Source organism: Ceratosolen solmsi, unplaced genomic scaffold (assembly GCF_000503995.2).
Source record: "Ceratosolen solmsi marchali unplaced genomic scaffold, CerSol_1.0 scaffold19, whole genome shotgun sequence".
In the NCBI taxonomy this organism is placed as follows: domain Eukaryota; kingdom Metazoa; phylum Arthropoda; class Insecta; order Hymenoptera; family Agaonidae; genus Ceratosolen; species Ceratosolen solmsi.
In genome coordinates this window covers 1,964,269-1,978,151 of record NW_011948443.1, presented here as the reverse complement: position 1 = coordinate 1,978,151, position 13,883 = coordinate 1,964,269, and the positions used below count along the sequence as shown (strand labels likewise).

The following is a 13,883-nucleotide window of genomic DNA, read 5'->3' as shown; positions in this document are numbered from 1 at the left end:
TTCTTATTGTAATCTAATTATTGTATTCGTGTAATAATAATAGAGCTATCAGAATCTCTAATGAAGGTAGCAGTAAATTATATTATGAAAATTAATTAGAATGATATATGTAACCAAGTATTATTATCTATATTTTGGTTGAGTAATGCATATTTGTTAATTCTACTGTGTTAAAAGTACTTAATACAAATTAATTTTTTTTTCTTAATGTGCACTACTTGCATTACTTTAATTATTTTGCATAAGAATTGAAATATTATATTTACACATATAAATAGATATAAAAATTGTTAAAATATTTTATAATTTTCAAGAATAATCATACATGGAGACTAAGATAAAAGATATTAATATAAAAATCAATGAAAAAAAAACGACACAAAATAGAAAGAATATTAAATTTGTAAGTGGAGAATCAAAAGAAAAACAAGAAGTATTTGAATCATCAGATGATTTAAAGATAACAGAACAGCATAGATCTACAATAGTTGCTGAACAAAAAAATGACAAAAGTATGTCACAATTTAAAAATGAAGGATTTGATGAAGCAATTTACAAAGAAAATAAAAATCAATACGATACAAAAAAAGAAAAAGATAATCAAAATATTTTTTCATTAAATAATAGTTTAAAAAACGAATCAAAAATAAATTCGCAATTAATGATTGAGAAGTTTAATTCAGAATCTAATAAATCTTGTATGACACAAATAATTAATGTAGATCAATTTGAAGAAAATCAGAATGATGAAACAACTGATGAAAGTGATATTGAAGATGATTTAGTATCTGCAATTAATTATAATACAATTACTTCTCTTGCTGCGCTAAAAGATATGCTACAATCATCGGGAGAAGATTCAGAGGGTGTAGATAGTTTTTTTCATCATTATTTTCTATCTCACGTCAATCGCTTACCTTCAAGAAATCAAGCTCATAGTCCATATCCGTGGTGTAGACGGTTATCAGAATGTCGAGAAGAAGATGAATACGAGACAGAAGAAGGTATAATAATTACTTATAGATCAAAATTTAATTTTGAATTATATTGCGTCTCAAATTGATTTATTATAAGCAATTTTTTTTATTTTTAGGAAAAGGTACTGATAACGAGATTTATACTGAAACTGAAAGTAAAAGTCAACAAATAGAAAATCAAGATTACGAAGAGAAAAGTGAAATATATTTATCAAACATAGCTAGTTCTACATTGTTTGAAAAGTCAAGTTTAGAACGAATAGATCAGAAATCAAATAAAAATTCTACTGTATTAGATTTACGATCACCATGTACATCGTTAAACCGATTTATGACACACACTGTGACATCGCCGACATCAATCAAGCCACCTTTATATAGAAGAAATACTACCGGGCCTGGTATGATTTTTCCTGAAACAGATCTTCCTTCATATTCTAATAGTATGACATTTTTAAAAATAAGTCCATTTCCAAGTCCTCATTTTGATAAAAGATTTTTTGACTCAAGTCTTGTTGAAATGAAAAGTGAAGCGAGTAGTTCGAGTACTCTCGATTATGATTCAACTGAAGAAATTTGGGTTCGGAGAATTGACTGTACACATGAAAGAAAAAAACGGGTAAGTAACATTATTAATTCATTTGCAAGTGATACACAACTTATAAATCTATGTTAGATAGGTAACAATGCATAGTTCAATATTTCTTAATCCAAGTAAATAAATATATATGTTCGATTATAACAGGTTTTTAAATATTTTAAATTCCAACAATTGAAGATAATTCTGTAATGTATATACTAAAATATTTCATGGATGGATTAAATTAAACTTATTTTTATAAATATAGAGAATTTAACTGATTAGCAATAAGTTCCATTTTTATATATATTTAACAAAACATAATTTAACGTTCTTTTGGAAATTGAATAAACTTTTCTTTATAAACCGTTTTTATACATAAATAATTAAAATGTTAAATTAGTATATTGTTGTGTGATTTAAATGAATATAAAAACAATATAAGTAATTATAATTATAAATATTAATTAATAATTTAGTAAAATGTAAAACAATACAATTTTGGTCAAATAAAGTATTGTATATAACAAAAATATTTAAAAATAAAAAGTAATTATATATATATATATATATATATATTATTATGATTAAGTACAATTTTGTATTAGATCAACTGATTATCTGTCACCACGTATCAATATATTGTACTGTATGCATATATGTTTTTTTCTGCAATACTAAAATACTATTTATGACTTTTTAGTTGCTATTAATGTACAATTAAGTAATATTTATAATTATTTTAAGCATTGTTGTTACAGAAGCTGTTCGTACAGTAATTAACTGTCAATATAGGATAATTAAAATAATCATGCAAAAAGGAAATCTAAAATTAATGAAATCATGAATACAAATAATTCTATATATTTGAGAATGAGAGACTCCGTTTAGTAAGGCAATAAAATATCTGACAAGGGTGGGTTGCCTTTATCTAAAGAATTTCATTAAATCTTCCCTTGACCAATTATGCTTAGTTGAGTGAATGAAGAAGTTTCATGTTCTCCTTAGTCCTGAAATATTCTTCTGCAGGTGTTGTCGACTGTTGTCAACTGGTATGGTACCTCTTTGTTTGTCTTATATGCCTATGATTTTATTGAGGTCCCACTTGTTTTGAGTTAGGTATGACTAGGTTCATATGCCTTATTTCTTGTCCGGAGATTAAACATCTCCTTTGATCCTATCTTAATCCTCTCGTTGACATATTGCTTGTCGGCGGCTTGTTGCCTTGTATAGTGAATTATATTTTGGTTGTAAGAATTTGAGCTTGTACCTTGTCGGTTTTGCAGAATCGATTACAATGTGCGCTGTGTAGCTAAAAAATCAGCTTACTTATATGAATATGTCTATAGTGGATATATGCGAAAGCTTGATGCTTGATTGGATCGCGGGCATAATGCGAACTTGTGCTTATGAGGAGCTGACCACGAGCTTGAGTGTCGTAGAGCTTCAGCGCGAGTTAAACTTGAATCTATTGTGGGTATAACACGAATATGAAATTTGAGTTTGTATTGCAGCATAACGCGAAATATGAAATTGTATGTATCACGGGTGTTCGGATTTAAAGGGGTTAGCTTTTGGCTCGAACTGCCAATTCAATAGTTCAGTGGATTAGTCTCTCGGCAGGATAATTTTTAAAGGAAATCAATAACGGACAAGGCTGAAAAATATAATATATTTATTTTAAAACAAGATTTAATGAGTGTAAACAATTATAATAATATTGCACTGTTGTGTAGAAATAAATATTCTGTTGGATTATTCAAAAGATGTGTTCTTGTGATTTTTCTGCTATAAAGGCTATAAAGCTATAATGTATCGCGGGCATAACGCGAATTGTAAATTTCAATTGGTTGTATCGCGGGCAAGTCGCGAGATATGAAATTGTATCGCGGGCAAGACGCGAGATATGAATTGTATGTATCGCGAGCAAGACGCGAGATATGAAACTGAGTATCGCGAGCAAGACGCGAGATGTGAAATTGTATGTATCGCGGGCATAACGCGAATTATAAAATTATATGTATCGCGAGCATAGCGCGAATTATAAATTTCAATAGGTTGTATCGCGAGCAAGACGCGAGATATGAAACTGAGTATCGCGAGCAAGACGCGAGATGTGAAATTTTATGAAAGCCTGACCACGTGATTGATTGTCTTGTTCTAAAGGGTATGTGAAGCACAGAATCGAAACTACTAATGCTAGTTTTCGTAAAACTATAGTTTTTCTTCTTCAGCTAATACTGTCAGTAAATAATCGGAATGATACTGACACTTCTGTGTCGAATGTGTGGCCTTGAGAATGCTGATGTGATTGACCATACCTTAAGACTCGCGTGGTGTGGTAGTGTTGTTTTTCGTTATGCTATCTACACTCTTTGGACTATTTCAATAAATTGCTTGTTGCTCCCTTTATCTGTGATTAGCGACTTCGTGATTGTTGCAATTTATCAGTAGATGATTCCTTTCGACAGTGAACACAAGTTGATTTAATTCGTTAGTTAACCGTTAATTTCATTGTGATTGCCCTTTACAGTGAGGTAAACACTATTACAGATTATTCCCTCTTTTTAGTTTAATTATGTTTTTATGATACAACTTATTATTAGTGTTGTAGAATTTTCTTGATCTAATGTAAAGATGCGATTTCTTCAATGGTTTCTTGTATAGGAGGTGTCACTACACAAGATGTTTTGAGATCGTTAAATCATGTTGTTGTAACTGAAATTTGAGGTTTACTCCTTGGATTCCTCAAGATTTGTCAATACTATATCTGAGGCTTATCAAGGGTGATTCTGGGTTTTGATGTGACGGTAGTAAGGAGTTTTTGCATGTTTAGGTGGGCAGCTTGCTGGAGACTGTCACATCCTTCTCCATTGTTTGCGACTATCCTATTGACTTGTCCTGATGCAACAAGACCTGGGTTTTGAGGTGGCGGTAGTAAGGAGTTTTTGCATGTTTAGGTGGGCAGCTTGCTTGGGACTGTCACACCCTTCTGCATTGTTTGCGACTATCCTATTGACTTGTCCTGCTGCAACAAGAGCATGTCCGTTGGACAGTCTTTCTTCGGCAACACTACAAGTGATTCTTGGTCCACTCGTAATTGATGCTGCCATATCATCATTGCTTCCCCTTTCTTGTACATTTTATGTGAAATAATCATGAGTGATAAATATCGATGGCCAAGTTGATTCAATGTACTGATGTGCCGTATTGGACATTTTATGAATTTCATCAATGGCTTCATTTATGCATATTATTTCATCAATGTCTGCCTCTAAGTGAGATGTGGGAAGACTTTCTATCAATGTTTTGATAATTGCTATCCGATTAAACTGTCCTGATGCCTTGAACATATGTTCGTTGGATAGTCTTTCCTTGGTAGCACTACGAGTGACTCTTGCTCCACTCGCAATTGATGCTGCCATTCATCACTGCTTTCCCTTGCTTGTTTAGTGATGTATATAATTAAATCTTGGATAATATGGATGGTTAAGATGTTTTTCTATTACTTGATAAATCGTTCTCTTTAGTGTGTCAATACTAAACCATACACCAACCTTCACTAATCCGGCTCGAAGGACCAAATGTTCGGAAAATAATCCCTCAATTTAACTCGTTAGCCAAACGTGCAATAATTAACGTAGAACAATAAAACCCACTAGATGTTATGTGGGGTTGCCGGGCAAGTAAAGGGTGAATGCACTGATTAATAATTAACACATGTCTTTATTATTTCTATTTATTTGAATTGATTTACAAAATGGTGAATTACAGACGAACTTTATATTTCTTGATAATCTTGTGGTGTTGAAATATATTTACTATGAATGAAGCAGGTTATAATCTATTGAATATTATCACTAAGAGGTTATGGTTATTGTAGTGCTCTGATCGAACATTACAATAGATATTGTGTGTCAATTCCACACGTGTGCAGTTGCCCATAAATATAGGTCGTAAGAGAGCCTAAATAGAGATTATGCCAAGCTGTGCGGGAACAACTTGTAGTTGGAGGGATTGAGAAGCCAATGTAGCGTTTATAGCTGGTCTTGTTCAAGAGTATGTCCGGGAAGCTTCCGTAGTTGGACTTTATCCGTCCGTCTTCTACATAAGCCGAGAAATCAAGAATGAGTACTAGCTGTAAGGACTTACTTGCAGTGTATCGTGATTTTCCAGTCTCTCTTCGATGGCTTGTTATTACGTTCCCTTGCAATGTTGCAACCCTTCAGTTCTTCCTTGTCTCCAAGTGAGACCACAAGTGGTCAGGTCCCACGCAATCCAGTCTTGATGAGATCAATTCAACTGTACACTAATTCACAATAGTGGAAAGAACTTATTATTAAAACTCAGCTAGCTAAACGACTCATCTCTCCGGTCCTCCTCCGTGAGAGTTGGTCGTGACTTATCCTTCACTGTAAGAGTAAGTCGTGACTTATCCTTATACTGTAAGAAGTATTTGGAAAGAGTAAGTGAGGGTACATTACGTAGTCCCTTCTTAAATGGTTCACTGATCCCGCTCCACTTGGGATCCCTTCTTCCTTTATTAATTAACCAATCAGTGGTTGATCTTGGGTCGCACAATAGATTATGCACGCCTTCATTTCCATTTCCTTTCGGGCTCAGTTCCGAATTTGCTAATCGGGAAAGTGTCGGAAGGTGGCGAGCCTTTTCCATTGGTCACCTCTCTTTGGTTGCCTCATCCCTCTCTGGGACTTGGCTAGAAGAATTTCCATATTTCCAATACGATCGACCAGATGAGGCCGAGTGAGCACGTATGGTCATTGCATGTGTAGTACGTACGGGTTTTGGGTTGCAGTAAATATTTGTACTCCATGCTTCACGCATATCTGATATTCGTTCTGAATCTACTTTGGGGTTCTCGCAGCAGTAAACCCATTAGGTTCTACTGCACTGGGAGTATGAGCACGTTCCGCTAGAGTTTTCCAGATGTTTTACGACACTAGTACAAATAATTATGTGCAGGAAAGTTTTGAAGTCTTAAATACAATTTTCATGACATTACTTGTCAGATATTTTATTGCCTTACTAAACGAAGTCTTATTCTCAAACAAATACTAAAAATAAATTATTTTCTCATTACCACAATTGTTTATTTTTTTCTTATTTTAATTTGATCTTGAAAACAATAATTAGATTAAAAAAATTTTCATATTTACGAGTGTACAAAATATGTCCCATGATTCGAATTAGTGATTGTATTAAAATGTTCGTTGTTTATTAAAATTAATTTTTTTAAATTATCTAAATTTAAAATTCAAATAATTTTTATTTCACCTATATAAGGAATTTCTATTTCAATTAACCATTACAAACATGTATTTAAAATAATTTTTCTGCGAAAAGAAAACTTTAGTTTACTTTTGAGTAAAAACAGATAAGTTATAAAGTTCGACTGAATTTATTTGGTAAAATAAACTCTTTCATTGTGTTTCATCAATGAGAAAATAAATATATATATGAAATAAATTTATAATAAAAAATAGAAATGTAAAATATAAAATATTTGTGATATATACTTCACTTGAAAATGATTTTATTTTATTTTTCTTTAGGAGCTTGGTTCACAGCCTTTACCAACAATCATTACAGAAGACATGGATAATTCAATGCTTACCTTAAAAGAGTACTGTCATAGACCAAGAGCAGGTACTAAATCAGCAGGTTTTTAAATTTATTAGAAAATTTTAAATAATGTATTTCATTACTTATATAGGTACTTGGGGTTCTCATTCACGAACAATTCAAAAAACGTCATTAGGTAATAGTGCTCCAGTCTCGGGTAAATCAACTCCGCAACCATTTCAACATGTCGAAATAACTAGAAAATGTTGGGATATTCAATCTGAGATTAGTCAAAATAATAGTTTAGAACGTAAGAAAAATAGTATTACCAATACAATTGATGATACTGCTAGCCCATCAAGAAAAAATATAATTTTCGATGCTTTCCGTCCAAGAAGTAAATCTGATGCAAGTAAAGCAAAAAAACCCAGTATTATTACTAATATGAAGAATGCTGTACAGGTTCGTCATTATTAGATATTACCATCATATGAGCGAATACCGACTTTAATATATATAATATTCCAATTAATCTTTTATTGAAGGTATATCTTTTAAATAAAAAAAAGTGTAGTGCAATTATTATATTTATTTAATATATATTTTAATATTAATTTATAATATTGTTTATTAAAATTTATTCCATATTAACAAATTAAAATGATAATTTGAATTAATATAATGATAGTACGAATAATGATATTTCACAAGGTATTTCATTGACATTTCACACTTCAATTGTCAGTTGCTTTTATAAACTTTATTTTATGTAGTTATGTTTAAAATTTTTAAATTTAGTAAGGCATTGATTATTTTAAACACTATTTGAATAACAAAACTACAAAGTTATGAAAAAAACTATCTTTAAAACTTTCATTCTATTAAATAGTTTAGTATTAATTATTTATTGTGTTTTTATTCATTTTTTATTATTGTTTAAAATAATTAGTATTAATTATAAATTAATTAAATAGTGTGAAACTAGCTAATTTAGTAATATATAATTAAATTATACGGTAGGTGAATGTCTAGGATCAGACTAAAAACCTCCTTATGATTGGTGAGTGGAGGCTTGCTGGCAAATGTCAGGGGCAATGCAATTATTCAATACGGTCCTTTCTGTTTGTAGTAGTTACTTTTATTAATGTAATAAGTAATGAGTAGTTAATAATCTATTAATTATTATAATGAGTTATGATGTAGTGAATTTATTAGTGTTTCTTCAGTAGTAGCAGTAACGACGAGTCTTTGCGTGTATTCTTGGCAAGTTAGTGCCGTCTTGGCAGCCGGCGAAGGGGTGAGCTGTAGTGCACGAAGTGGTGGGAGAACGTCCGTGTGACGTCACAGCTTGTGTCTGTGAGCTCCAAGGTAGTGGTGGTGTTGGTACACGTTCGTGTACTCGATGCGAGCGTAACTCGCGGTGTACAGGTAAAGGTAAGAAATAGCTTCGACGTTACTTACATGCGGGCGTAAATCGCATGTAAGATACTATGCAGAATGAGAGTCGGCGTTACTTGCACGTGGTGGCGGGAACTGTTTAATGTGCAAACAGAGTGGCGATCGCGGCGCGTGCAGCTCCTTAAATATTTTCGGACAAAATCGATGCGCCGATAGCACATCGGTGGCTGTTACTATGCCATAATTTGGTGTGACGTCAATTACGCATAGATTTTTGGGGGTTCATTTGCTAATATTTCTCGGAATAATAGTCGTATGTTCGAATTTTTCGGTTAGAAGCATTGGTTGAGTCCGTTGGCCAATGTTTACCAAACAATGCTTCGCGCGCTCATACCATATCATTAAATAGTGTGAAACTAGCTAATTTAGTAATATATAATTAAATTATACGATAGGTGAAAAACAAAACAAAAGAATAAAATGCATAGATTAATTCATTGCTGTAGAAAGAAAAGTAGTGAAAATCGTCATAACTTAATATTGAATGTATCGAAGAGTAGGAGAGAGAAGAAATTGTACAAAAAATACATTGGTATATTATGTTGATAGAATAAGGAAGAGAATAATCATGTATAACAGAATAATCTGATATTGCGTTTACACTTTCACACATCTACATATATGTATGTTCGATTTTAAAGGTTTAGTTTATGGCTCGAACTACCAATTCAATAGTTCAGTGGATTAGTCTCTCGTCAGGATAATTTTAAAGGAAATAATGCTATAAATATAATGCTGATGTTGTAAATATCAGCAGGTGTAGTCAATCATGCTCTTTGAGGTAGAATGAGAAGATGGTGTTTGAATCAAGTATGTTTGATATATAGAATAACTATACTTGATATATGGAATAACTATACTTGGTGTAAGATGTTTAATGGAATTTATTGAGTAATCAATTGCGTCTTTAATTATTTATAAGGGCAGTAGAAGAGTTAGTCACACACAAGAGTAATACTTATAAGCCTTCGAGCTTTTGAAGGACTTAATGATTTATATTTATGGTCGATTAGTCTGGACTGTTGTCTGGACTTGACAATGAACTTGACTTATTGCGTCAATTGTGTCGACTTTCGGGGTATGCACGACGAGGAAGGGTTAGTTCGAGAGAGCGTGCTTTATCACCTGTCGACTGTTTGAGGGCCTGTCCGGTTTCGAAGTGTTAGTTCGAGAGAGCGTAAGTTTGCCCGATCGACTCTTGTGGGGTTTTACGGGGTCGAAGCATTTGTTCGACTGAGAGAATGTGAAATTGCCCGATTTATTCTTGTGCGATGTGTGACTAGCTTATTTATTAAAATAAAAAGTGTATCTTGTGAGCTGCAGACTAGGTGTGTTATTGCTGCGTAATTGATGTCCCCTTTGATTACTATTCCAATTGGCTTTACTGTAAATCATTACTAAATCTGCTGATTTCATTTTAATAATGCACACGTATATTATTTACTAAGCTGCCGAATTTATGGCCACGTGACGTCGTCACAGTATATGCTAAAACACTGAGCGGCAATTACCGTTAAGTGAGTGCGAAGTAGGATTACTATGAGCGTATGAGCCTTTTGAATACGCGCAGGAACCGAAGGCTTGACTGTTCCGTGGCGGCTCTACTGAAAATACCGACCGTTCCACGGCGGTCCTGCTAAGGGCAGATGGAGATCCGTGTGCCATGGCTTCAACTGGAAGAGAGTTAACTGTTAGATCGGGTTACGGCAAGATGTTAGCCACAAGCGCAGTTGAGCGAGGGTGGTTCGGCAAATGTGCCGGTCAGCAAGAAAGGCTTTCAGCAAGAGAGCGAGGCGCGCCACATTCTTGTCTTATATATCCATGCGGCGGTTTATTTAGCTGGCAACAAAGCATCGTCGTTGTTGCACTTATTCTTACACGAGTCGTAGGACTTGCCGAGTTTTTTTATAAATTTTCGCCCGAGCGCGCGAGCCGTGCGTCGTACAGTGCGTATGACCCACTTTTTCTTAAATTCGTGGAAACTGCGTCAATGTCGATCAATGTATGTCTACGTACAGCCATGTACGTTTTTGCACATATATGAGAATACTTCCATGCACATGCACACTCCGATATATTCTATAATATTACAATTATTCCTAAATTAATTAATATATTAATGATTTATACAAAGATTTCGTTTCTTAATTTACTTTTCGTACAAATATGTAATATTTTGTTTTCATGTTTATACAGTTATAAATTCTAAACAATAAATATTATAGATTTCAATTCTGTCTAAATGTTTTTTATTGTTAAATAGAAACGATAAATAATATTTGACAGTTGTCTGGGATCAGACTAAAAACCTCCCGTTGATGGTGGATGTGTATCTTGTCTGTCCTTTATTAAATACAATAAAATAATAATAGTTAATGGTCATAAAAGTGTATGAATGAAAGTTTGAATGAATTATTGTTGAAGTTTCATCAATTGTTTTACGTGTTGAGGAGAGTGTGTTTACTCTTAGTGATGTGAGGCGTGACTCCTTCCCTTCCGAGAAGTGTCGTTATAGTTATCAGTGCATGCCAAGGGAGCGAGTGAGACGTTGCTGTCTTTGCCGCCAGTGTAATTATAGGGTACGTGAGAGCCGCCGTTATTGTAACCCATGCTTACTAAAAGAAGATCTGAGTTGCTGCTGCTTTAGTCGTCAGTGTGATCCGTTAATGAATGTAGCTTTGATAATTTCACTCTCGGTTATGTTTACACTAGCGCTTCTCGTATATGAGTTTAAGTTTAGTTTAACGGATTCTGATAGTGTGGCGTCACTATTGGTTTGTTAGTTTAATACGTGATGATTACGTACTTGTATAGCTACAGTGAGTGATGACTATAGTATGAATGCTTGAAGATCGAATAGTGAGCCCGTCCTAGTGACTGCGTAATTATTACTGGCACAGTGAAGCTGCGCGTCAAGCGTTGCTATTAAATATTCTCATAAGAGCTTGCAACGCCGATAGCGCACCGGTGTCTGTTGCTATGCCGATCATTGTTGTAACGTCAGTAGGATATAGCCTTGGAAGGTTCATCGGCATTGTTATTCGGAATTATAATTGTAAATTCGAGTTTTCGGCTTAGGAAATTTCGCGAATTCACTGAATTGTGTTTATAAACGTAAATGTCCGGGAGCTTATAATGAATCGCTTATAATAAAAAATATCTACTAAATGATATTTTATAATTGTTCGAGATTGCGAGATCTTTTTCAATGCAATATAATATCTGGTGAAACAACAACGAAAATTTGTATTTAGATTTCAAAACTTTCTTGTTCGCAACCATCTAGCAGTAGTGTCATAAAAAATCTGGAAAAACAAGACAATAAACATAGGAAAAATCCACTCTTTAGGCATCTGTACGAATTCGATCTGTTGGGTAACTACTTCAAACGCTATGGAATACACGTTGCCCCCCCCCCCTTCCCGCTGTCGACAAGTTGTCATGCTGTCGCCAGATGCGTCAGCGGCAACGAGAGCTCTTCTTGCCGTGAAGACCAAGAGATGACTACGCCCTTAATTAAATATGAACCTACAAGAGGCGTTGCCATTGCTCTGTAAAGGAGGAGTCTCTGATTGGAGTTCATGGTCAGCAAATGTATTTAAGGGGCGCATCTTTCATGATTCAAACACACTCAATACAGTACTTATTGAAATAAGAAGTGGAAGTTTCATATTAACGTAGTTCAAGACAACTATAATTACAAGTCCTATTGGCGGGAGACGTATTCCCATATCGGAGTTCGAAGACAAGTGTCCAGTGACAGCCCTTTTGAAGAAGGAACAAGGAAGTTCCGATATTAAGTATACTAGTAGTCTTCGTAAGTAGTATCATTACTACAATACTCACCAACCTCTAAGATTCAGAGATTACGTCATCGACAAGCAACTAAGGACAAAGAGGCTCTCCCCAGAGAAACAGTGCGGAATAAATTCCAATCGCGTCACCAAGTTCGCGCCAGCTGATGCGCGTCTTGTCGGCAAACCCTCACCTTAATTCAAAGTCTGACCCTTATGAATATACGCAGCGAATCATTCACCGCTCATAACAGACGCAACACATAGCAGTATCCTTTGCCAGGTAACAGCCCTTCAAACTTTTACTTCCATATGAATTTATTCCAGTGCGAAAATATCAGAACAAGGTACGCTTGCTACGATACGAGTATATATATCAAGTAAGAACAACTACACGTGTTGCGCTCTATTACAACCATAACCCAAATACGCACGTGCTCATACAAACAACGCGAGTGTCGACGAATCAAACTTCGCGCCATTCTGGGCTCATATTCAAACCACGCTGCATAGATGAGTGTACATTCATCCACCACAAGAGTTATTTCAATAATTAATAATCGTAATACTAGTCAAGTCTTGTCATTGAATAAATAATAGAATAAACAGCATACATCAGCTACATTTATATTGCATTATTATAATATTTCTTCCACTTGTGATCTTTCATCGCTATCACACAACACTCGTGATCTATGAGTTGTCAATGGCATTAATTTGTATCCTTCAAATCGGTCTTGGTAAAACAAGTCGGAACGGTAAATACATTTTGTACAATAATATATCGTGTAAAGTATGTGTTCGAGAATGCGAGAACATTTTTCCTTTTTTGTCAGTACAATAAAACATCTGGCAAGTAACATCGTAAAATTTGTATTTGGATTTCAAAACTTCGCTTGCTCAAAATTCTCACGCATTAGTGTCATAAAACATCTGGAAAAACAATACCATAAACACGGAAAAACCTATAGTTTTGACATCTGCATTTTCGTTCCGCTCGGCAACTACATCAAGCATTACTGTAAGCGGACCTTCCTTCCCCTTCACGCTGTCAACAAGTTGCAATGCTGTTACCAGATGTGTCAGCACCCCCCCCCCCCTTTCCGCCGCCTACATGCTATCGCATGAGGCAGCAGCGACCAGAGATCTGCTCATCATGAAGACCCAGAGACGAATAAGCACTTAATTAACTCCGAAGCCAAAAGAGGTCCTCACACTATAAGGGAGGAGTTTCTGATTGGACAGAAAATAAGGGAAGGGATTCAAGTAAAATTCATGGTCAGCAAATGTATATAAGGGGCGCAATTTTCAATACTCATTTACTCTCGATACTTAACTCTCTTAATCCTTATCACTCGTGATATTTAACTGCCTTGATATTTACTCTTGATAGTTTTCAGTTAGTAGTATTTTCGTGATATTACGCTTTTTTGAAGTGTCTCGTTTTTGGAGATCTCTCTTTTAGTAAGTCTCTCTCAATATATTAAACCC

The 13,883-nt window shown here is 34.4% G+C and overlaps 1 protein-coding gene across 3 annotated transcripts in view; it reads left to right on the top strand.

The window, feature by feature from the left end:
* Positions 1–610: 610 nt before the first annotated feature.
* SNF4Agamma (SNF4/AMP-activated protein kinase gamma subunit) overlaps positions 611–13,883 on the top strand; it is a 50,238-nt gene continuing 36,965 nt past the window's right edge. For all 3 annotated transcript variants that reach the window (XM_011504242.1, XM_011504243.1, XM_011504241.1), the window contains exons 1-4: positions 611–1,004; positions 1,094–1,596; positions 7,131–7,224; positions 7,292–7,602. In XM_011504242.1, coding sequence (XP_011502544.1) covers positions 662–1,004; positions 1,094–1,596; positions 7,131–7,224; positions 7,292–7,602 — 1,251 coding nt within the window. In that variant the 5' untranslated portion in view covers positions 611–661. The remainder of the gene's footprint in view (positions 1,005–1,093; positions 1,597–7,130; positions 7,225–7,291; positions 7,603–13,883) is intronic.